The following is a 23,481-nucleotide window of genomic DNA, read 5'->3' as shown; positions in this document are numbered from 1 at the left end:
TGCTGACAGGGAAAGAAAGCATTAAGACACCACCAGCCTTTTGCCTACTTTTCACATCAGTTTCTTACCACCAGACTACTGACTGTCCTTGAGAAGGCTTCTCACTCTCCCATTTCCAAGCTTGTCTTCATTAAAGCACATGGAATAGCAAAAGCATTTGCAAATGGAAAATGTTCATCAGTCAACCCTTTAAATTTTGGAGCTTTTATTTGAGAATTGAACAGGTAAACTTATCCAGAATTAACGTCCAATAGTGCCTGTATAAGACTGAATGAAAAAAACATTCAGAAAATACAAAAAGGAATGTCATACAGACTGGGTTGGTTTATCATGGAAAGAAAATCTGTCAAGCTCAAGAAAATCAAGAATTGAGGCTTTTACTATGTTATCTTTGTTTTGTTTCTGTACCTATTCTTTGGGATTTTCCATTCTAAAAAATTAATTTAATGTATGCAATTGTCACAGGATTTTCGAAACTGGTGTTTCTTCAGAGTTGGGATTAAATTTTAGATAATTAATGTAGTCTTGTTTCTTTCCCCAGTTTATGTACTGAGCATGACGTCCCATGGTATGGAATGTCCCTTTGGCCAGTTTGGGTCAGCTGTCCTGGCTGTGCCCCCTCCCAGCTTCTTGTGCACCTCCAGCCTTCTCAGTCGGTAGAGCGTGGGAAGCTGAAAAGTCCTTGACTAGTGTAAGCACTACCTAGCAACAACTAAAACATCGGTGCGTTATCAACTTTGTTCCCATCCTAAATCCAAAACCCAGCACTGTACCAGCTACTAAGAAGGAAATTAACTCTATCCCTGCTGAAACCAGGACACACCTCCACCTAATCAATAGTTCATGCTGGAATCAATGAAGTAGAAGATCCAGGTTCAACCTTCCTGAAGTTGCTTTAAATCCTAACTTTGAACAAAACGTTGAGAAGAGTGGATTGAAACTAAGGTATTCAACATCTAAGTGAACAAAGTATGGACAACTGCTTTCCTTCATTACAGTTCTTCCACACTAGATGGAAGCACTTAGCTGTTATGATTAAGAAACAGCAGGATGCTGTCATTGCTGGGCAAGGCATCTGCTTGGAGGTTGCACAGTTAGATGTCTGTTCCTCCACTAGTTAGTTTTTGCCTTATTCAAACCAAGGGGGTTTTCCTGTTTTTCTAACAGGAAACACTAAGATAACCTTGAAAAGTTAGGTCTGCGGGCTATACTGTTCTCCAAAGAAATGCGAGATAGGCATTCCCCAAGACAGAAAAGAAAACTACACCTGGGCCTTCCATATCATTGGAGAATATGTGATACTTGGAACTGCAACCTAAAAAGAGAGATGTACAGAGAGGACCAAGAGGGGCAGTCTAGTTGTCAAATAAATCATTTAGGTCATAAAGGCATTATGTGGGCTTTTAAAGGAACCATCAAAATCATAATTTGAATTGGGAAGTGTCAGAAATATGTAAATAGCAAGTCTTATGAGTCCATGAAAAGATTTTTATTGCTCATTATGCCTCCTGAGAAGTTGAAAAGTAAATGACAAACTAATGCAGGACAACAAAAAAACCTCTAAGGATCTTTTAAGGAAAAATAAAATAGTGACAGAAAGAACTGTCACTTCAGCAACTCTGTTCATTAAGCAAAGAGAGAGATTCTCAAATAAAATCAAGAGTATTCCGTTAGCAAGCTTTCAGAAGGTAAAGGCCACTACATAAAAGAAAGAGATCCTCAAAATTACTAAAGGGGTTTTATGTTTTGAAACTTCAAAGGCAAGTCTGAAGTCTCCAAGGACACTATATTTGCATCCTATGGATGTGAGAATAAAATATCAGTATAAATAACAGACTCTCCCCAAAGCAGGCTTGGTTCTCCAGAGTTAGTGGCAGAATAAGTATTCTAAATGACTGAACTACAACCTAAGAGAAAAGTCCTAGACAGATAGTAAAGAATGAAAGTGCATTTTCCGGCAGATATTAGCAATGCTTCTAAATCTTCTAATTTTGCAAGTGCTTCAAAATATTAAAACGTATTACTTTACACTCAGAATAAATTAACCTTATCATTCATTCTTTATTCTTGGCTGTAAGCATGACATCTGTATAAAAATAACACTCAGATTACCCTGCCAACAATAGCAGCTCTTTAATACATATCCTTTAATGCAATATAAATTGCATACCTTTGCATTGATTATGTATGATGGGGCTTTCAGATGGTGAGCCAGATTGCTTACACCATCTTAAATGTTCATGCCACCACCTCTGCAAATCTTTCTATAATAGGTGTCAACAAATACTTTGAATCATACCCTCACCTGTTCTGCATCTCCATCTTTCCATTACACGTACAGAAATGTGAAAGCCCATCACTAATAATTATCTGTACTGTTTACTCAAGCACATCATCTTTTGCTCCAAAGTGAGGTATTTCCCACCAGTTAAGTAATGGATTTCTGAGCTGTTGAAGAACATTTTAAACAACCCCCAAAATGCTACAGATACATTTAAAAGGGAAGTAATTTAAATATGAAGAGGCTGCATGGCAATAAATTATTAGGAAACTGACCTTTATAGTTTCCTGTGCTGAAGTAACAATCCAATTGGCTTTCAGAAAGATGTGACACGAACTTTTCAATTAATTCTGCCAAAACTGCAAAAAGTAAAAAGCCATTAAAACATTAGAGGCAATAATAAAATGTGGAACTACATTACCTAACAAAATGACAATATGTGAGAAACTAAAGCTATTTGAATTCCTGCACGTTTATTCATGTTTTTATGGGGGAACAATTCAAAGCATGCATTGCGCTTTTGCATTCCTAACACCATTCCTAACTTAAATTAAATTTTAATAGCTTTACTGAGAATATATTCAGTGTAAACAGAAAGAGAATCCCGTATTATCTTTATATCCTCCAAGGATTACTTCAGAATTTGTTACACGGTTTCAATATGAAATGAAAATTAACTACCATTAAACTACAATACCTTACCACATTTGTCTGTGTACGTAGACACAAAGAAAAAAAAACAAAAACCAAAAACAACAACCCACACACACCAAAAAACCCACACCACCCAAAATGATGCTAACAAAAGTAAATGAAGTTTTAAGTGCTGTTTCAAAAAAAAAAAAAAAAAGGATATAAAACCACCTATGCCATCACAAGATAAAAATTATTCACTTTAAATTAAGCAATAGAAGCATTTCCTTCGGGAAATTCTGTATTTTATGATTAGGAGCATTTCCTTTGGGAAATTCTGTATTTTATGATGACCATAATGTTCTTATTCAGTTCTTGCCACGGAACTTTGAGTCTGCAGACACTGCATAGATAAATCAGATGCTGACATCTGGTCACTATGTAGGGAATTGTATCTCCCACCTTAACAGGATGTTAGCCAGGAGGTTAGCGAGAACTCTCAATGACAAATCGTTAGCAAAAACTGTTCCCGATTCCTCAATTCTGCAAGTTTGAGGCTACTGCAACTGAGCACACTGCCACCTTACAGGTTTAAACAAAGGATACAAGGAGGCCTTTACGCATGCTGCACAGAGTAAGCCCATATTGAGATAAGCCATATTAAGAATTTAAGATAGCAACAATGAACATTTTTTATAAGTAAATGCTATCCCAAAACAGCTGCTGTTGTCATGATAAACAGGATTTAAAGAACAGAGATATAACCTTCTTTTCACAATAATGCAAAGCAAGGAATTGTATTTAGAGAGTAAATACTGTGTGCTGCTACCCATGGGATTTCCTGTTTTAAGGCTGCATGTTACCATTTCCTTGGCAGCACCTCGATTTAATAACACTAAAGCTTCAGGCCCTGGTCCCCCATTCCTGCACAGAACTCCACGCACCCACAGGTGGTTTTAGATCAAGTAATTCCACTCCACCACTTTAGCGGATAGCTGTACGAACAGTTGTAGCAGCGCAAGTAAGGCATAATCATCTGTGGTGGAGGTGGCAATGGAGAAAGCTAGGAAACTCTTCAACTGGCCTTGCTGACAGGAAAACTAACACAGGAGACGGCAGTACAAGCTCTTTCGTACGTGAGGAGGAGGAGGAAGACAGAACCTCCACCCACAGTCTGATGCTTGTTATGCCAGAAAAATAATGAAGAAAAAGATATCATAAAGACAATTAACTCTTCTTCCAACCATTTTAAGCTAATATACTGGCATGAAATCATGATTTTTTTTCTTGATTAGTTGTCTAGAACATTTACAGAAATTCATTTACACTGAATGAGTCCAGAAGAAGTTTTTAAAAGGTTGAGTTTTGGTAATACTATGTTGATGGGTAGGGCAAAGGGGAAAAGAAGTTTCACTACAACGGCTAAACAAGGATTTACAGTTAGAGTAGCCAACTCTAACAGTAACAAAATTGATTTTGTATTGCAAAGGACTACTAAATCAAAACAAAAAAATTACATGTGTAATTTATATTCTTATGCATTTTTATGGAGAGAAGAAACTGCTAATTAAATATAATATAGCTATTTTTAATCATGGTTAATAAACCACACGGGGCTAGCAAAAAGCAATTTATTTTATAGAAGAGTAACAGTTTATTCATTTTGTGAGAATAAACAGAATAAACAACCTCACTAATCTTCTCTAATATGCTTAGTGGAATTTGGTCCACAAACAATATAAAAAATATTTGTGTAAAATGAGAAAAGGTGTCTATACCTGGAGCTGTAGATAGCAAAAAGCAGAAATTAAACTTAAAATTTGTAACTAGCTAGATATTTACTGTATGACTACTATTATTAATACTGTGACTACTGAAATATGCCATGCTGTAATAACAAACAGGAACTATGTTAAAAAGACTGAAATACCACATAATTCAGAAAATTTAAAACCAAGTCAGAACATTGTACATTTCTTCCCTTTTTGTTGGAGGGCATCCGCATGCTTGATCTAGCAATCGAATATTTCAGTTCAGTGCTTGAGTTAATGGGAGAAATGACAGCTCAACTGCTAAGCAATTTTTTGAAACTCAAGCACTAAATTGATTTCCACCATTTGAAAGTATTTATCTAAGTGCCTATCAGGATCTTTGAAAGTTTTTAATCAAGTTTGAGAGAGGAAGACATACATAAGAGTTTATCAACACAAATTTGGTTCATACACAAATAGAGGGTTTTCACAGGACATTGTCTCTTCCAAAAATAATGTCCATGTGAAATGACAAGTAGTTATTTTAAATTTTGTCTTTTAATACTAAATCATTTAGCTGCCATGTGGACACTCCCTGAAAATCTTTATAAAGGTGGAAACTGGCTCAGTGATTTTTCCTTTAACTGGAAAAGTAGACAAAAGAAATTTAGGAAAGTTCATTGCATAGCACAGCCAGTATTGTTGCAAAAGCCCACATTCTCATGCAGAGGTTATGTTCAGAGACAGAGATTAGTGTTGTGGCCTACCAACTCAGTGAAAATGTTGATTTTCTTAAATAATGGTAGCTTGGCTGTATTAACATTGAAGTTTTTAAGAGACTGGCAATTACCTCATGCAAATTTAATCCACACATCCAAAATAAAGAGAATTTTAATTTAGGGATGTGTAATCATATACAAAATAAATGAAAGGGTTATAAAATTCCCTAAACGATTGTGGTATGCTCAATAAAACAGCTGAATTCCTGCAGGACGTTTTGGGTTTTTTTCTTGAAGAACTAATGTACAAAAGGAAAGTAATTGAAATGGCTTCTAAACTGCATAAGAACACTGATTAAAAAAATTCATGTGATTAAAACTGTTTTAATAGGTAACCACCATGAGAGGTTATCTAATTCCTACTCTGAGAGGTTTAAGTCAAAAAGGTCAAAAACGGTGAAAAGCATCAGATTTTTTTAGATCCTCTAATATAACTAGTGTTACTGGATCATATTCTGTACCAACTCACAGATGCTTCAGAGGAGTTTAAAAGAAAAAGAACTTTCTTAAGAGAAGTCCTACTTGACTTGTGTTAGAGGTTAAAAATTCAAGAGTGAAAACCTGGGACAGACGACTTCTTTGTAAGAGTAGTGTCAGAAATTTTCAACTTCATCAGCCATATTTCAGTTTAATAAATCTATGAAAAACACAGTTGGCAATTCCCTTCTTAATGGCAACAATAAGGAGGACTTTTTTGAATTCCTAAGATACTGGGAGAGACTGTCAATTATTGTACATTGAAATGGCAAAGGAACAACCTGCATTTTCTTTGAAAAGAAAAAAACAAGGTTATAAAAATTGGACAGTGCTTCCATTAGAGATGAAGGTTGCATATTTATACCAATATACAAGTATCTTCTTTATTAATGCCTTTCAAATCCTAATCTAATGTCGTAATCTTCACACACGTGCATGCACATTCTCATGCACTCACACTGCTTGCAGGATATTCCTTTGGAAGTTGCTGCAAACTGGTTTGGGGGATAGATGAAAAGTTTTGATCTGCAATTGTTCTTCCTGCGTAACACAAAAGACCCACTCTGTTCCACTCTAGTTCTGAAACAAGCCTCCTTGAAAAATTAAGTAAGGACATAAAAAGGTAAACATCTTTTTTGTATTATTCTAAAAACCTCTTTCGCAAATGCAGTATTTTTAAATTGGTCATACTAAAAAATGAGAGCAGACCACATGCAGAATCTAGACCTAATTGAGTGATCTTCGAGGCAGAAGATTTGGTCCACTTTTAAAAAGATCAAACAGCTTAGAGAATCTATGTTCTTCTTGCAGAGAAGAATAGGCTCCTCTGAGGATCAGTTCAGAATGGAAATCTAACGCAGTTACCCTGATTTGTCTTTTTGAAATCACAGCCTAGAGAATTCTCTCTCACACACTTAACAAGAGAGCCTATGGAAGACTACTACGCAAGACTAAAGTTAGTCAAACCTTCTTTAGCTGGACCTAATGAAGACTGAAATTTAAATAATTTTCTCCTTAAAAGAAGGAACAACATGCCAGTAATGGCTCTAAAAATGTAGTATTTCATTGTCTTTGAATCCAGAAGAGCCTTTTCAACAAAAACTAAAGTCCCTATTATCTATACTTCTATATACAAGCAGAGTGGTGACAACTGAGATACCCTCCTTGTTGAGATTCTAGTAGCTGTAATGTATACCTTGATATAAGATACATTTACAATGCCTTATTAGGCTATTTTGATAAACTGCCAAAGTTTAGCATTTTGGTGTCCTGAATAAAAAAACCCTACAACCACACACAACAGTCATACCTACTGAAAATAGTCATCTTTTTGGTTCTTCATCCCATGGGGAAAGTTCTGCAATTACTTTCAGTTTTTCGCAGCAATTGCTAAAGGCTGTAGCACCCAAATGTCACAATGACATTGCCTCAAAGGATCATAGTATTTTTCGTCAGCATGTTTTGACAGAGCTACCTCAGATGATGCAGAGCTCACAAAGCACTAACAGATCGCAGAACACTGTGTGGATCATAACCATTCTGCTTTCATCAACCATTCCGCTTGTAAAAAATGAAGAAAAATCCTGTGTTTTCCAGTAAGATCTCATAAGCAATTTCAAGAGCTGCGATGTTTTTCATATCTTTGAAGTCATCAATAGTTGCTGAGACTAAAAGAGTAATTGCCTGAAGATGAAAATTACCTTAAAAAAGAAATATGCCTCCCACATGTATTTGTTTGTTTGTTTAAGAGAGAACATTTTGGAGGTAAATTAATAGGCCCTAAAGAATATTGGTAATCTAAGTCCAGATTCCTGAGAGAGATATGCCATGGAAACTCTGAATGACTCCATGGAACAAGTCACTTTAGCTGAGTTTACTACTCCTATCCATATCCGCAGATAGATATAAAGCTTGAAGAGAATGATTAGGATTTGAGGACTGTTTACCTCTCAATTATGAAGGGAAGAATGTTAGCATATAATTATATGATCTCTGCAACACCCTCAATTTCTGTTACTTAGAGTTTAAAGTCTCCTAAAAAAGGAGAGGATTAAAGGGATTGAATCTGCCCAGACAGGAAAGAGATCAGCTGCTGACACAACACTAACTAGGAACAGATAAAAAAGGAGTTGCTGGGGCCGAAAACAACAGAAATGCCTTCTGCAAAACCTGAAGGATGAGAAGGAGGAGACAACGGAAAAAGGCATGGATGAAACAGTCAAGCGAAGATCACTGGTTCAAAAAAAAATACCTCTCATTCATGTGCATGATTTGAACATGCAATATACTAAGCCTAGATCAACAAAGCCCAATAATTTTCTACATAAACCTAAGCTATTTCTCAGAGGAGTTGATTTGCCTGTTTCTCTTCCTGCCAAAGCCTAGATGCCAACACACAGAAAGCTCTTATCTAGATGTACTAAAGATGCTTCAGGGAGGCCACAAGCATTGCAAAGAGTAATCCAAAAGAGGCCAAGACTTAACCTGACGAAGGGCTCTATCCGTGGTTCTCTAACTGATCAAAGTGACGCAAAGACTTGTGCAAAGACACTCAACAACAAGGAGCTATATCCCTAGCATCCACAATTCTGTGGCACCTTTATAGAAGGAATGACTAGAAGAATGCCTTTGTCTTAGCTTATTGCGCTTAGAGCAATAGAATGTAGAAGCTGGTTGTCTACACTATGATTTGTTTTAGATGACTAAAAAAAATCCCACACTTTCAGTCCTGCCACAATAGAAGACATACAAGCCTGAGGAAGGTTTGTATCTCCTTTTAGTGGTTCAGTAAAGCCATTCAAAACTGGATCTTGATGTTTGACCCCAGGAATTATTTAAAAGCTACAGTCAGAGGTGATGCTTTAGTAGAGAAAATGTCAATCTGGGGATGAAGATGGACATTTCCAAAAGTAGTGTGATACCATAGCATTTAGCACAAAAACATCGACCAAGTCAATGTGATGGTACTCAACACCGGAAGAGTGAATTAGAGCTATTGATATGATACAGTTTGCTCAAGAATTTTCTGATGGAGTTCAAGCAGGTTCTATAGATTCAGCATCTAGTAATCCTGACACCAGATCACAAAATATTTTAAAAATCAATACACACTACACTATACAGTCATCGAATCCAGTGTCGTCTTTGCTGATTATGTGCAGCACAGCTGTCTCTCATAAAATAGTTTCAGTGAACATGATGTTGTCTCAAACCACACAGCTAGCAGGTATTCTGCTGCTTCTGAAATATCTCCAAGCAGATATGCATCATTTGAACAGTTTTGCCTCCACCTTAAATTACCAGTACTTACACTTAGTTTGTAATATTACTATTCTTTTGCAGGGCGTTTTTATTTATTTGTTTAGTGTTTCATTATGCTATTCTGTTTCTATTTTCATACTTTATTTTTTGTGCGGTTTGTGAAAGCACTTGCGGAAGTCCCTGTGAGGCTTAACAACAATTCCATGGATACTTCCTTGCTGACATCTCAGCTGGAAACAGTTATTCAGAAGCAAGCGTAATTTTTTGCTTTGGGTTAACAAATCTTAACGGCTCTCTATAATGCCTCATTCTAGCTTCTGGTACTTCCAACAAAGTTACAGAAAACAACCTACACAGGTTTTGAGGTTGTGTATTAACTATAAAGCACAAAAGGAAAGACTTTTCTTTTTCTTTGTAAGCCACCTACTTTAAATGCATGTTCTGTTTTTTGTAAAACTATGTTTTTTCAACAAATAATTTCTTTTAGATGCAGGAAGACAGACTAATGATTTTCAACAAAAATTTCATATAATCCAAGAAGAGATCAGTCGAGAAAACATGCTGCATTCAAAAAAAATTGATTTTACAAAGACTAAATTATTTTAGCTTCACAATATATAACATCCAAAAAACCCCTCACTGACCTACTAGATCAGAGTCGCGCAAGAAAAGTAAACATACCATTTTGCTAGAAAAATCTAGGGGTTTTTTTAGTTGCTACTCTTCAATTTATTTTTCTTATACTAGCAGAAGCTCATATGAAATACATTCAGTTGTTTCTGAATGGTTATGAACCTCTATTTGTTCACCTGTTTCACAAAGTTGTCTGAACACAGGCATTTGTGGATGTGTACAATATAATGTACATTATAAGTGCATATATGCATTATATACAAATACATATGTATTCTGTCCACACACACATTCTTCCAAATGGGAGGTGAAAGCTCTAATTTACAATCACCTAAGACTATAGACTCAAGCTTGTTTCAATCAAGCATTAAGAACAGAAAGCTCTGAGAATTTAGAAACATTCAATAATTATTGACTTTAACCACATTATACAAATGACAAATTTGTTATTAACTATTTTAATATTAAACCAGTTCCTACATAAATGACTTCCTTAAGGCTTCTGAAACCACCCTATGACTTTTATATTGCTATATAATTCATCATAAAATTCAGGTCTCATGTAAAACACACATGCTGGGTTACTTTGATCCCATATAGAAGATATTCTATCTGTCTTCACGATCAGTTGTATTAATTGCTTACCTAAAGAATTTGAAGGGAAACCTTTGGCATCTGTAAACAAAAAGTTAGACTATGTACTGACCATCTGACCATAATCAGAATTCTTACAGAAATGAAAGCCAGCAATTTCTGAAAACACCCACCTTCTTTATTGCTACACAAGTTTACATGATACTAAAAGTAAATTATTACATCTGATTTCTGATTATTTACGTCGCATCTGTGATAGCTGTTTTTGTTTTGGCTGGTTTTTTGTTTTAACTGATCTATACCAATGCTCCTGCATGAACACACTCTTCACTAGAAAATACATGTGAAAATCAAGAAAAACCTGAATGAGTGGGTTCTTTGATGTTTAGTATGGCTTAATTCTGAAAATTTTTACTGAAATTGGCCATTAATATAATTTCCCAACCCGCCTGAAAGTCATTCACTGATCTCTGGGAAATGCCTGTTTTCTCTCAGGCTCTCTTTTCCATTTTCTCAGCATCTGAGTAATGGACCCTTTAGAGATCTGAAACAAAGACTTATATTTGAGCCTTCTTTCTGTGTCAAATTTCACTGAAAACAGCCAACACAGAGGGATGATGGCCATAAAGAGAAAAATAGGACACGAGGCATAAGCCTTGCCCTCTCAGGAAAATCCCATTGAAATAGTTTTCATAATCAACACAAAATTATTGACTACTTGTATAGATAATGTAATCCTCAATGAAACTTTAAAGAATGGTTGCTTACTAGTGGCCTTCTGGTTGCTTGCTTTAACTCAGCAAGTCATACTCACTTGTCCCACTGATGATATCCGGTCTGGCTTTCATGACTTTGCAGAACTGTTTTCTACAAATTTCTGTCCACCCAGTTTGCTTCTCTGGACTTTTTAAGAGTGATAAAAGCTTGTCAAGATCTTTATCTAGAAGAAATGAAAAATAAGTGTTATTCTGTAACAATAATCTTGGCTCATTTTTTTTTCTTTTTTTTTTTTCCTTTCTCTTAAACTTACTACGTAAGTAATAAGAAGCTATTAGTTCCAGAGTACCACAGAGACAACTAGTTGCATTCAGAAACTAGAAACCATTTCAAAGAAGAACAGGAAAGTCAGACGCAGCTGAGAGCCCTGTCATTGCCTGGTATTTCTGGCAGACCTCATACCTTAGGAAGAAAAGACTAAATAAATATCCCTTATTCTATGACAATTAAAATGGAGAAGCAGTCCTAAAGCTGACGACATTCTGCTTTATACACAACAGAAATAGTCATTCTACTTACTGCTGGGTTTTGAACATTTAAGACATTACTGAGGCACATTTTATAACTCCCTTGAAGTTATTACTCCCCTGTCTTGAAATGGTAAGAATTGGAAAGACATTTTAAAGAAAGTAGTTTGTTATTTCCATGTAATTTCACCACTCTGAGAATCTAAAATAGAAACGATAGGCAAAGATCCTCCACCAAATATCATTGGTTTAATAACAAAACTGTGAGGTGGCTGCCCTCTTTTGTAGAACATGAAATGAAGCATGGTAAGACAGCAACATAACAGTGTTCCATAGAAAATTTCTGCTTCTTTCTGTAAGCAGGTTTCCTGCAGATGCTTCTACTATGGACAGACATTATGGCATATATGTGTATGCCTTCAGGTTGCTAGGCATACCTATCAAGTAAATTTTGCGAAAATACACTGGGCTGCCCATGCTATGAGAATTCTTATAGCAGCTTTGCCAACAATCTCCAGCGTTTCCCAACTTTAGCACAAGGACTTAAAATTGGGACAAAAGGTTACACTAAAAGGATACTTTTGCTGTCGCTGAAATGTCACCTTGCAAGTTTTGCGTTAATACTTAGAGAAACTTAGAATTTTAAATTGAGTTTTCTGAAGAATCTAGGTGCACCCAACATGCTTCAGCTCAGGGCCACAGGCTCTTTGTTGGTGCTGTCAGAGGCTGCAACAATATAATTCAGGCATTTTCTAACTTCTAAATGCTTGACTTTTTACTTGAGCACTATTAAAACACAGTCTTTTGGTACAATTGTTAGACATGAGGCACAAATGTATCAGATAACGTTTTTCATTATATGTTCAGCTTGCTTATAAAACAAATCTGTGGAACAGTTTACAAAAAGATCTTTATGAAAGATTCCTTTTAAATGCAAAGAAAGAATTTCAAAGATTGCTCCTTAGTGTTACTTTTACCTTGTTACTAAAGACACAGTCTCCCTTTACAACAGGGAGACATGCCTTCAAAATTAGAATTGCCATTGATGCAATGACAAAAGGACAGTAAGCATTTTCTCTTCTTTCTTGGCTAAAGTGATTTTTTTTCCCTCTATTTTCTACTAAGATAGAGGAAATTACACATACTTTACCAATTTTCTAGAATAAAATAACACAGGCTAAGGCTGTGTTATTTTATTTCACTAAATTTCTTCCAGAAAAAAAATAATTCAAGTCATTAATCTAGGATAACTAGCGAACCCATTTAGTGACGTACCGGAAAAGAGAAGAAGGAAGAGCAGGACTTCTCTCTTTTGGCATTGGCATGTGTTTTTACTAAATTTTACAACTAGCTGAGTCCCACAGAGGTTTGAAAACAGAAGAACCATACCGACAAATGCAGAACACCAGCATGTGTAATCATACATCAAAATGTTAAGTTGGCTTTCAAGAACATGATGTCTGTACTTAAAGCCTTAAGAATTTTTTCTTTAAATCAAACATCTTCTGCAACCAAAATGTCTATCTTGGAATTCACACTGAACAATTAATATTAGCAAGCTACCATGACGCATGATGACACAGCACACTGAATAATATATGCAAGGTAGCAATTAAAAGAATGCATACATATGCTTCAGCAAATCTAAAAGGAAATAATTTCTTCCCATATGCAAGATTTGTTAAAAAATGCTAACATATTGGGAAGGGCTGACTGTTCAAATTTTATCTTTCTGAAGGCAGAACAAATTTAAAGTTCAAATGCCAAATCATTTTATAAAGTAATTTTATGTAAGAGAAAACTGATCAAACTCAGTTTTCCAACAGAAAATCCTGACCCTACAACAATCAATTAGACTGCCTCTCCTCAGGCAACTTGGTTCCCAGAGTACTTGATGCTGCTGTGAAACATTTTCTGGTCAACTTCAGGGGAAAAAAATAAAGGTGGTGTCATTAATAAGGTAAATGCACATGCACTCACTCCAGCTGTGCACAATCCCTTTGCTATGGGACCATGCAGTTGCCGTCATTATGAAAGGATCGTAGCCTACACTACTACTAACTATTCACTAAGGTGATGAAGGTTCTTCATACCTTGCAAACTCTCCTTTTTTCTGTTTCTACATTTGGGAAAAAAAAAACCCACTATAGAAATTAATACTGTCATGAAAAGAGACTTCTGATTAAAGATTCAACAGATTTGAGCCAGTCTACAGCTACTTAGAATACCTGCTGTTACTTTTACTTCTTTTGAATATTTCACTATTGTTTTCCAATAAAACTTAATTGTTTCCCCAAACAAAATACTGTTTTCAAATTATCTTATTCTTTTAAGATGATTAGAATATTTTCAACAGAATTACGATATTGCATATAATTTATTTTAAGCTGGTGTAAAGACCTTAATGATTTATAATTAGTAAATTGTACCCCTGTCACTGGAATTTATTATATGATACATATTATTTCCAAAAAAGCTGATTACAGTAACTTAATTATTATAATAGTTATTCCAAATTAATTAACATGAAATTCTTTTGTCATCCTCAAATAACTAAATTGTCAGTATCTTTCCAAATAACATGCACTGATGCTTAGAACACCTTACGTGAGTATGAAATTTTAATGTGAAGAAGGATTTACCCTTATAGTATTATCAGTAGGATTTCTAGTTCTTTCTCTGCCCTTTTCTGCTATTTCTATAACAGCTGAAGGTTGAAGAAAATCTTAGAACTGCAAAGCAACACTCCTCTACAAGTTAAATAGTTATTTTACTTCCTAAAGGATTGTAGTAATTCAGTTTGGTAGATGAGGATCAGAGACTACAAGCTGAGATTTATCAGTCAATTTACCGAACAGAGACCAGGGTGAAATTTTGATTCCTCTGAAAGAAATAAAACTACTAAAAAATTCCCCCAACTATTTGAAGAAAGTAGGACTTCAAAACCATGGCCCACCCATCTCTGCTGCCTCCTTCCTGGCTTCTTGATTTGACCCCTATTTTTCCTTGCACAGTTTGTCTCTCTAATATTCTTCCTCTCCTGCAGGTTTTACAAAATTAAATCTTTATTTTGTGATTGCTGAAACGCACACATGCTAGTATCTAGCAGTGTCAATGCATCAAAAATTGTACTGTTTAAACATATAACCTTTTACAACGTTAATTTATGCTCCAACAATAGGACAAGGCAATAAAGATTACGATATTAGAGTCTTTTCTGAAATTTTGCTAAAGACTATGGACCACTGTATTTGCCTTAAGGTTCCTCTGGGAAGGTAGTCTTTAACAAAAAAGGAACTTCAGCAACTTCAAATATATACCAAATATAACTAACGTATGTATGTGTATGCGAGTCTGCAAAAAGTCTAGAGAAGAGACAAAATCCAAGAGTAAATACTCTCAGTAAAATATGAACTACCTACCTGCCAGAACTGCCAAATCAACACTTAATTTCCATTTCTGTCATCAGAATATAGACAGGCAAGCAACCTACTGAAAACAAGAACTCGTTTTATATAACCAATGGATTTTTTTCCCCTAGTCAAGGAGGATACAAGACTTAGGATCCTCAGAGAGCACACAGGAATGTTCAAACTCATATGACAGAGAAACAAGCTTAATATCCATGCAACCAAGATACTATAGCATAACCATATATTTAATATATCCATTACATACTGTAACTGGTATCATATGGTGGCAACTCACAGTATCTTATTTTCTTCCAGCTAAATCATTCACTTAAGAGCTTGTCATTAAACATGGACTATCACTTTCTCCAGCAGCTCATGACAGTACAAAAAAAGAGAACCTGGGGGGGGGAGGGGTTGAATGAAAATTCTTTCAGAAAAACTCATGATACCAAATAAATGCCAGTTCACTTTCACAAGTTAGTAGGCAACTATAACTTGCCCGACAGTATTACCATGTAGCTGGAACTCCAACTACCACACAGTCCTGGGCTATGCATATTGCTTATTATTGAGGGTGGGCTTTCACACTATTGCTAGAGGTGTTCTAAACACATGCCAATGCCAAAAGAGAGGTCCTGCTCTTCTTTCTTCTCTTTTCCGGTACGTCACTAAATGGGTTTGCTAGTTAACCTAGATTAATGACTTGATTTATTTTTTTTCTGGAAGAAATGCCAGAGCTGCTGAGGGAGGTGAAGGACAGAAGGTGAGGGAACAGAGGAAGAAAAAAAAAAAATAAAAGCAATAGAAAGAAAAGAAAAAGCAAGGAAGGAAATGAGTAAGACCCTCTTCTTCTGATGATAGTGAGCTTTTAAATATGCTCAACCACAACAAGAAATCATACCCTAACAGTGTGACTGAAGAGAAGCTTATGTCAATTTAATCAATCTGCTGCAGTCCTGCCTTCTTCCTCATACATGGTTATATTTTGTGATCCCATCCCCTCCTTTGTGCTAGCACTGATTGCTTTGTGTAGCCTTGTAAAAACAAACAAACAAACAAACATGTTTACTAGTTTATGAAGCTTTGGAACTGCACTGTAAATAACCTATAGTTACCTGCATGTATGAAATCTGAACCACCACACCATAACTTTCTGTATGCGTAAACTGATCTCATTCCCTAAAAGATGCTGCTTTATAATTCTTCAAATAATTCTTCAGCTAGCTTTTGTGTCTAAAGCAGGTAAGACCTAGGAAAATTCATAAATGTTTTAGAAAATGTCAGAAATGCCACAAGCCCTTTCTCATCTGATTGTATTTTGTGATAAAAGTGGTTTTCTGTGACTAAGAAACTAAGATCTGTAAATCCATGTGTACTTTATTCAAAATCTAAATTTAGAGATAATGAATAACCTGACTATATTATATTTGACTACCACATGAAAAGAAATCCATATAAGGATATATATTTTAGGAAAGCCCATGTACATTTCTGATAGACCTGTCCACTTATTTCTCTTTCATCGAGTGGACTTCTAAAAAAGTGGAAGACAACAGGCTCATACATGAGTACTGAGCAAAAAATAAAAAGGAGGACAAGTAAAAGAAGTGCAGGTGGTGAAGACATTTATGTGAAATTATAAGAGATAACAGGAAAGCTAATATAGCTGTTTCTTTGACAGAGAAAGTTTAAAAAAATGTAAAAAAGAGAAACTGCTAGTTTCAGGCAGATATCAAAAAACCATGCTGAAAATAAATCTGATTTAAAAAAACACCACACAAAACAGAAACATGGCAGCATGTTCCCATTAAAGTTAGAGTACAAAGCAAAGATCTCAGAGAACAGTGGCTGAGATAAAACATCAAAAGACTTTAAGAACATTATCACAAAAGATTTTTGGTAGCAATTCTGGACTGTACGAGTCAGGAAGAGAGTAAGATTAATGAACGATGGGGTGCCTATGTATATGGAAATGCTAAGCAGTGAACACGTCACTGCAGGACAATTACGGACACTATTCTTCAGTCACACTCATCACCACCTGTCACAACTGCAGAGCTAGGAGAAGAAAAGGAAAATAAATCTTCTGTGCAAATAGAAAAGTGAATATTATAGTTTAACACAGTTCTAGAAAGTTTAACATTTAATAACCTAGAGTGTAGTTAATATTACAAGTAAAAAAATAATTATTTTTAATAGTTGTATCCTGAATAACAAAGGACTATATCACTCTTTGAAAACCACTTAATAGTTCTTCCTCAAATTATCTTACTGAAATAATAATTGAACAATTAAGACAAAAGAAAAGCAACAGGGTATCTTGCTGCAGTGTAAACAGGTGGAAATGGCATAACTAATTTCCACATGTAAATAACGATCCGCATAAATCATTTGAAGCTTCACTACAAATTATCTTTGACAGAAGTGAACCATTAATATACTGCTATCCAATAGTTTTCCAACTCTAAATACTGGCTGAAATAATTAATGCATATTAATACACAGCCCAGCAAGTTTATTTTTCCATATATCCTTTCCTACAAACACATATACCGTACAGGCAAATGCCTAACATCCACAAAACCAGGGCAGATATTTGTAAAGACTGATGCACTACAGATTTTCCTCAAATACAAATATACTTTTTGGGTGAGTCTACCCATTCAAAGTGTCATCATGACATGGAGGAATTACTCTACTACTCCAATGTAGTTACTAATTTTACCAGCATAAATTATGATAGCTTCATTTTCGATCCAGAAAGGCAAAATATCCAGTTGCCAGTGTTTGTGAGCACTACATCAGCACAGAACAATAGCAAGAGTATAAAAAAAAAAGTTCTCTAAGATGCAGCCTTCAGGCCTTGGTGCTGGGAAACACGTTCCAGACACTCTGCAGAGTTAGCACTGCTCTGCTTTTTCTTACAGCTAATTAGTCCTCCCCCCTTTCCCCTCCAAATTGAACAACCAAAAAGGTGCCAGTGCTGCATGTTTACCACTGCCCTTCAAAAGAATTTAAGAGGGAAGGAAATAAAAGACTATTTCTCGGGTTTTCTTCATAGAAAACTCAGTGTGAATAAGTCCTTTTCAGTGATCACCCCTCATATGCTACTTTAAGATTTATCTATGGTTTCCATTACACTAGATAGATTCACAGGCTACATGAGGTCTAGGGCTGTGGAGATGAAGCTTCCTGTTCCCTGACCTCAGTAGTACATCATCTTTTCAGCGAGCAACAGCCACACTAGTTCCAAAATATTCAGCGAGTAATTTCAGCTTGCACTCAGAAAGGCAACTTCCATTAGTTAAGACACACCCCTGGGAAACAAAGGTTCTGTTATTGCATCTGTCCTTCAACTCCATCTAAAGGGAGGGTCAGAAGAGAAACATGTTCAGAGACAGCAATATCATATCTGAGTGCAAAGCCTTCCTTCCCCCCCCAGCCATCTCTACTATCCGTTCCATAGATATATTTAAAAAAAAAAAAAATGAACTCAGGTTATGTTTTTACAGCTGACATCACAATTACGTGATGGACACAGGACCAATTTTCAAAGGAGAAAGAAAAGGTAAGCTTCTCTTCAGGTGCCCATGTCACCTGGGTAATAAGAGAGGAGGTAAATAAGAGGTCAAGACACACAGAATAAACCTACAGTTACAGTCTTTTCAGCCAAAGAAACTGTACATCCTTTAACAGTGCTAAGAATCTAGTAGTCTTAATTATTCACGCAATAGAAACACCCCAAAAAGAGGACAGGAATCATACTGCACAGGTTACACAATGAAACACTGCAAGCATGAAATCTGAACGCAGACAGCTTCAGGGAACTGCAGAAACATTGTGCTGGCCTTCGATCCCTGGTGACAGGTATAACAAAGCAGTCATGCATTCCCCCTCATACGATGTGCAAGTGTTTGCATGGCTGCAGAACTCCTGCCATTCAGAAGTCGGTGTGAACCCTGTCCATCCCCTTGCACTGAAGCAGAATTAAAATGTAACAAGTATTTGTCTAAACTGTTTTTAAAACCTCTGAGCAAGTTGTGCAAGTAACACACAAGATGAATTCTGAATATTCACAACATCAAAGAAGATGGTCTTAAAACCTCCAATGTCATTTCACGACTTCCAAATGTATCCTACTAGATTTATTTTTTTTAATTCATTTGTAACAAATCTCTATCACCAAGTAAGCCAACCATTTCTTTTTCTGCACAGAGACATAGAAAACAATCAATCAATCTGCCCTCCTTATAACTGCTTTTAACATACCAAGAGACTTACATGACCTCTGTCTTTTCAGCATCAGCCAGTTCCAATTATCTCAATCTATACTCGCGTATCACGTTTCAAAGTCACGATCTGTAGCTGTGCTCTAGAATCCCTCAAACGTATCTATTTTCCCTAGACTGCAGTGCCCCTGCTACAGGTACTCCACCCAAGGACTCACCACCTTCAACTGACAAAGATCATCTGCCTTGTATAAATATACAGATTTTTCTCATAATCATACTTTTAACCTCTCTTGTGAAAGAGCACTCCTATCCCTGCCATACTGTAGCGCTGAAGAATACAGTTCAGATACTCCCCATCTTCTACTCATGCTCTTGATTTCTTTTTTCCCAAGCACTGGAAATAGCAATTTATGAATTTCATTCTTTTCATTTTTGATCTATTTATTCTGATACTTTCTTTCAAAATAACTTACACGTCCTGAAAGCATCAGTCTGGCAAACCAGATATTCACAGTTTGGTGGAAGAATCTTCTTTTTTTTTTAAATGAGAACTGAAATTGAACACTTTCAATGTTTTTGTTTTCCTTTTTTTCAAACAGCAAACACCAAATATTTTGTTTGACTATGAAACTAAATGTTCCGTTCATTTTTCAATTATATAGTCCTACTTCAGTTACCTTTAATATCAAAATGCCATTTCAAATAAAAATATTTCAATGCTTCATCAGACACATTTGCAAACCTTTGAAACTTCATTTCAGCAAGTTTACTGTTAGTCAAAAAGTTTTACCCTAGCTTTCCTAGCCGGCTGTCATCCACAGAAGTGACAAGTACAATCTCCATTCCATTATCCCACTTGTTAATGATGAGCAACAGAATTGCTCTGAACAAGAGAACAGAGAGGTTCTGTGGGATACAATAAAATATGCTTTTCCAATCCAAGACCAATACTACCTGCCTCCTTGAAGACATATTTAAAACAACTGGGCACCCACTTTACGGTGATTTGATTGCTGTCTTATGAAAATCGCCTTGGGAAGCCTTGGAACGGTATTACCGAAGTTAAGATACAGAACACTCCCTTCTTTTGTAACTACACGGCCTTTCCTCTTGTCAGAGAAGGGAACCACCTTTTATTTAATTTTTTTCTAGATATTTATAGACAGACTATTTTGTATTCTACAGTTACTGTAGAATTTCTGTCAGTTTTGAAAATCTGTATCTGCTAAGGAAATTCACAAATAATTTCTAATAAATACATCTCAAGGATACAGTTAACATGAACAAATACAAAGAATGATTTATTTACTATAACCATTCATCAGATTCTTTTGCATTGTCTACGCAAATTGAAACCTTAAAACGGTTTCTCTGTATGAATTAAACCGCTCTGCCTAGATAGTTCTTCAAAGGATTCTTCAGTCTGCCCACATTCCAAATTGATGTTCAGTGTGGAAACCAACTACCCTAAACACTGTCTATTTCACACACCACCAAGCTTTGTAAACACATTTCTGAATCATGAAAATAGCGTACAAAAAATTTGTAGCTTAACCATACTGTCTTGCTTCAGTTACTAGAGAGATGATACAAATACATCTCATGAGTCACCCACCTGAGACGAGCCAAAAGGTTAATCTTGAAGTTTGCATAAGAATTAGATTACTAAACAGAGCTTTGCAGATTGACAGTTGCACAAAGCCAGGCAAGCAAAACCAAATGAACTTATTTAGCTACAAAAGCAGCCAACAATAAAAAAATCCTTAAGTACTTATGAGATTATAATCTGGGGAATGGGGGGTGGAGGGCGGGGAGGAAGGAAAAAAAATTAAAGAAAAAAAAAAATCAACAGAGATGCTTGTTTGACATCTACACTGCTTGCATGCTTTGTACATACCTTGTCTGAATTCAGCTTTCCTAGGAATTTCTGCAAGATAGCACTTTGGCAAAGGGAACGATGAAAACATTGGCCAAGGATATGGATCACTGCCCTAGAAACAGCACCAGAAAGAAATTAATTTAGGAGAAGAATTAATAGCATTTGCTTGATTAACACACAGGTAAAGTTCCCAGAATTATTGCCTACACACCAAAATTATGCTTGATAATACAACTTGCAATAAGATACTCCATAACTAAAAAAAAAAAGTTAAAGGATACAAAATCCAAAAAGCGTTTGAGCCAGAATTTTTTTCAGTATATACCACTGACAGTTTTGATTTTACAGTTCTTTTTTTCCACCAAAAAGGAAATTGCAGATTTTATAAAAATAAAATAACCACAAAACTGTATTTCCAATTCTACACATTGATCTAGCTGTCTTTGCTGTGCTGACAGTAATTTGCATTTCACATTTATGAGACTCACAGCCAGTGAGAAGCAGGACATTTAAAGGAGCTGCTTAACAAACACTGTATTGTTAGAACTTCGATGAAAGCTCCAGGTATTAGTACTGCATATGAAAACCCAAGCACAGAAAAAAAATCAAATAAAAGGAAGATATAACAAATGGAAAGCTAATAAAGAAAACACAGAAATATGTAAGTAAAAAATAGACAAATTGCATTCACTTTTATAGTAGGAAAAGTATCACTAAAATGGAGCAGTATAAACATTTCATCTGAACGTGACAGATCCTAGGCACGTGCCAATCTCTAGATAGTGGGAATAATTTCTCAGTGTATCGCTTCTTAAAAATTTTAGCCCTTTATAAAGCTAAAGGTGGACTGGTATTTCTTAATGATAAATAATTTTCCACATGCTAAATTATCAGCAAAAATGTTCAATTAATGAAGGCAGGAGTTATGGAAAGAGAAACTGTTAAACTTTAGATTCTAACCTCATCTAGTACTCTCAAAGGCAAAATCCTTTCCTGTGGTCCTCCAATCAGATTTATCCTTACAAGAACATGGTTTCTCTCCACTGATAGACCATCAATTATAAAATCTCTGGGAAAAAACAAACAAAAGCCAAAAAACTCCAAAAATCAGAATCACTTTGATTTACCCACTGTTTAATTCAGAAAACTTTAGTGAGCAACGGTACCTTGAGAGATATACCAGAGTTAAAACACAACCTGGAAAACACATAAGCATAAATAAACAAACAGAAACGTTAAGTATTTTGAGATGTCTGCAAGCATTATCCTGACTTCCTACTTTCCTACCTACTGCTGATTGCAAACATCTGAGCAATTACCGGACACAAGAGTAGAAAACTTGGCAAGCTTTCTTGTGCCCACATGCTCAGTAATTAGGGCAGAGACAGTTAACGGACCATCAAAATTTGCTCCTTACTTGGCCTACCAGCAAATTTCTGCTGTCACAAATAAGCAGAGTTATTCATAAGTTAACACACAGCCAACTTGCTGTCTGAAGTCACTGTGTAGCCCAAGGTACAAAATTTTTTAAAAGGAATAAGAATCAGTTTTTATACACCAAGTTTCTTACAACTTTTTCCTTAGTAATGAAATAGTAGGTTTCATCCTCAAATGGTATATAACAACCACCTATATCTGCTGAGATTTCACCCATAGTGTTTGATTTAGACTCCGTACTGGTCCCATATAGCAAACAGTAAGAGAAAGTTCTCAAAATTCAGCATGCTGAGAGAAAGGACAAAATGTCTGTGACTAAATGACTGTCCACTTCTGTCCCAAAAATACACTTTTCCTTTTGAAAGGATACATTGTGTGATTTTATTTAAAAGTCAGCAATGGAAAGTCACAGAAGTTGGAGAGTCGACCAAGATATAAATAAATTTAAAAAACCAAAACCCAAAAAACCAAAGTATTGATGATGCCTTTAATTCATAGGTATTAAAACAATATCCTAATCTGGTATTATATACATAACATAAAAGAATAATATAAAATAAAAATAAAAGGGCATATTTACAGCCACAAATTTTACACTCTTTTTTTAAGAAATAAGATTAACACAAATAGAAATGAAAAAACTATTTTTTATTTCTTACACTTTAAGGTGGACATGGGAGAAAGAACAAGACTTTTGTACCTTTTCATAATTTAAGATTGATGACAAACCTGCATGTAAACAAACTTATGCACATTAGAAGCCAACTTGAGTGAGAGCATTTGTATGCTTAAAGCCACTAAGGTATTCATGTATTTGTTCTCAGGAGAAAAGTTTGATAGTTAAAATAACATTTACATCAGTCACTT

The 23,481-nt window shown here is 35.6% G+C and overlaps 1 protein-coding gene across 1 annotated transcript in view; it reads right to left on the bottom strand.

Moving 5' to 3' along the window:
* Positions 1-23,481, bottom strand: part of TBC1D32 (TBC1 domain family, member 32) — an 86,614-nt gene that overhangs the window by 16,458 nt on the left and 46,675 nt on the right. The window contains exons 23-26 of the mRNA XM_009325681.1: positions 22,138-22,246; positions 21,196-21,289; positions 11,224-11,349; positions 2,557-2,640 (exon numbers count right to left, since the gene is read on the bottom strand). Coding sequence (XP_009323956.1) covers positions 2,557-2,640; positions 11,224-11,349; positions 21,196-21,289; positions 22,138-22,246 — 413 coding nt within the window. The remainder of the gene's footprint in view (positions 1-2,556; positions 2,641-11,223; positions 11,350-21,195; positions 21,290-22,137; positions 22,247-23,481) is intronic.

The sequence above is a fragment of the Pygoscelis adeliae genome, unplaced genomic scaffold (assembly GCF_000699105.1).
Source record: "Pygoscelis adeliae isolate BGI_AS28 unplaced genomic scaffold, ASM69910v1 Scaffold54, whole genome shotgun sequence".
Taxonomy (NCBI): domain Eukaryota; kingdom Metazoa; phylum Chordata; class Aves; order Sphenisciformes; family Spheniscidae; genus Pygoscelis; species Pygoscelis adeliae.
The sequence above is the reverse complement of the archived record's forward strand: the minus strand, read 5'-3'. Positions and strand labels throughout refer to the sequence as shown.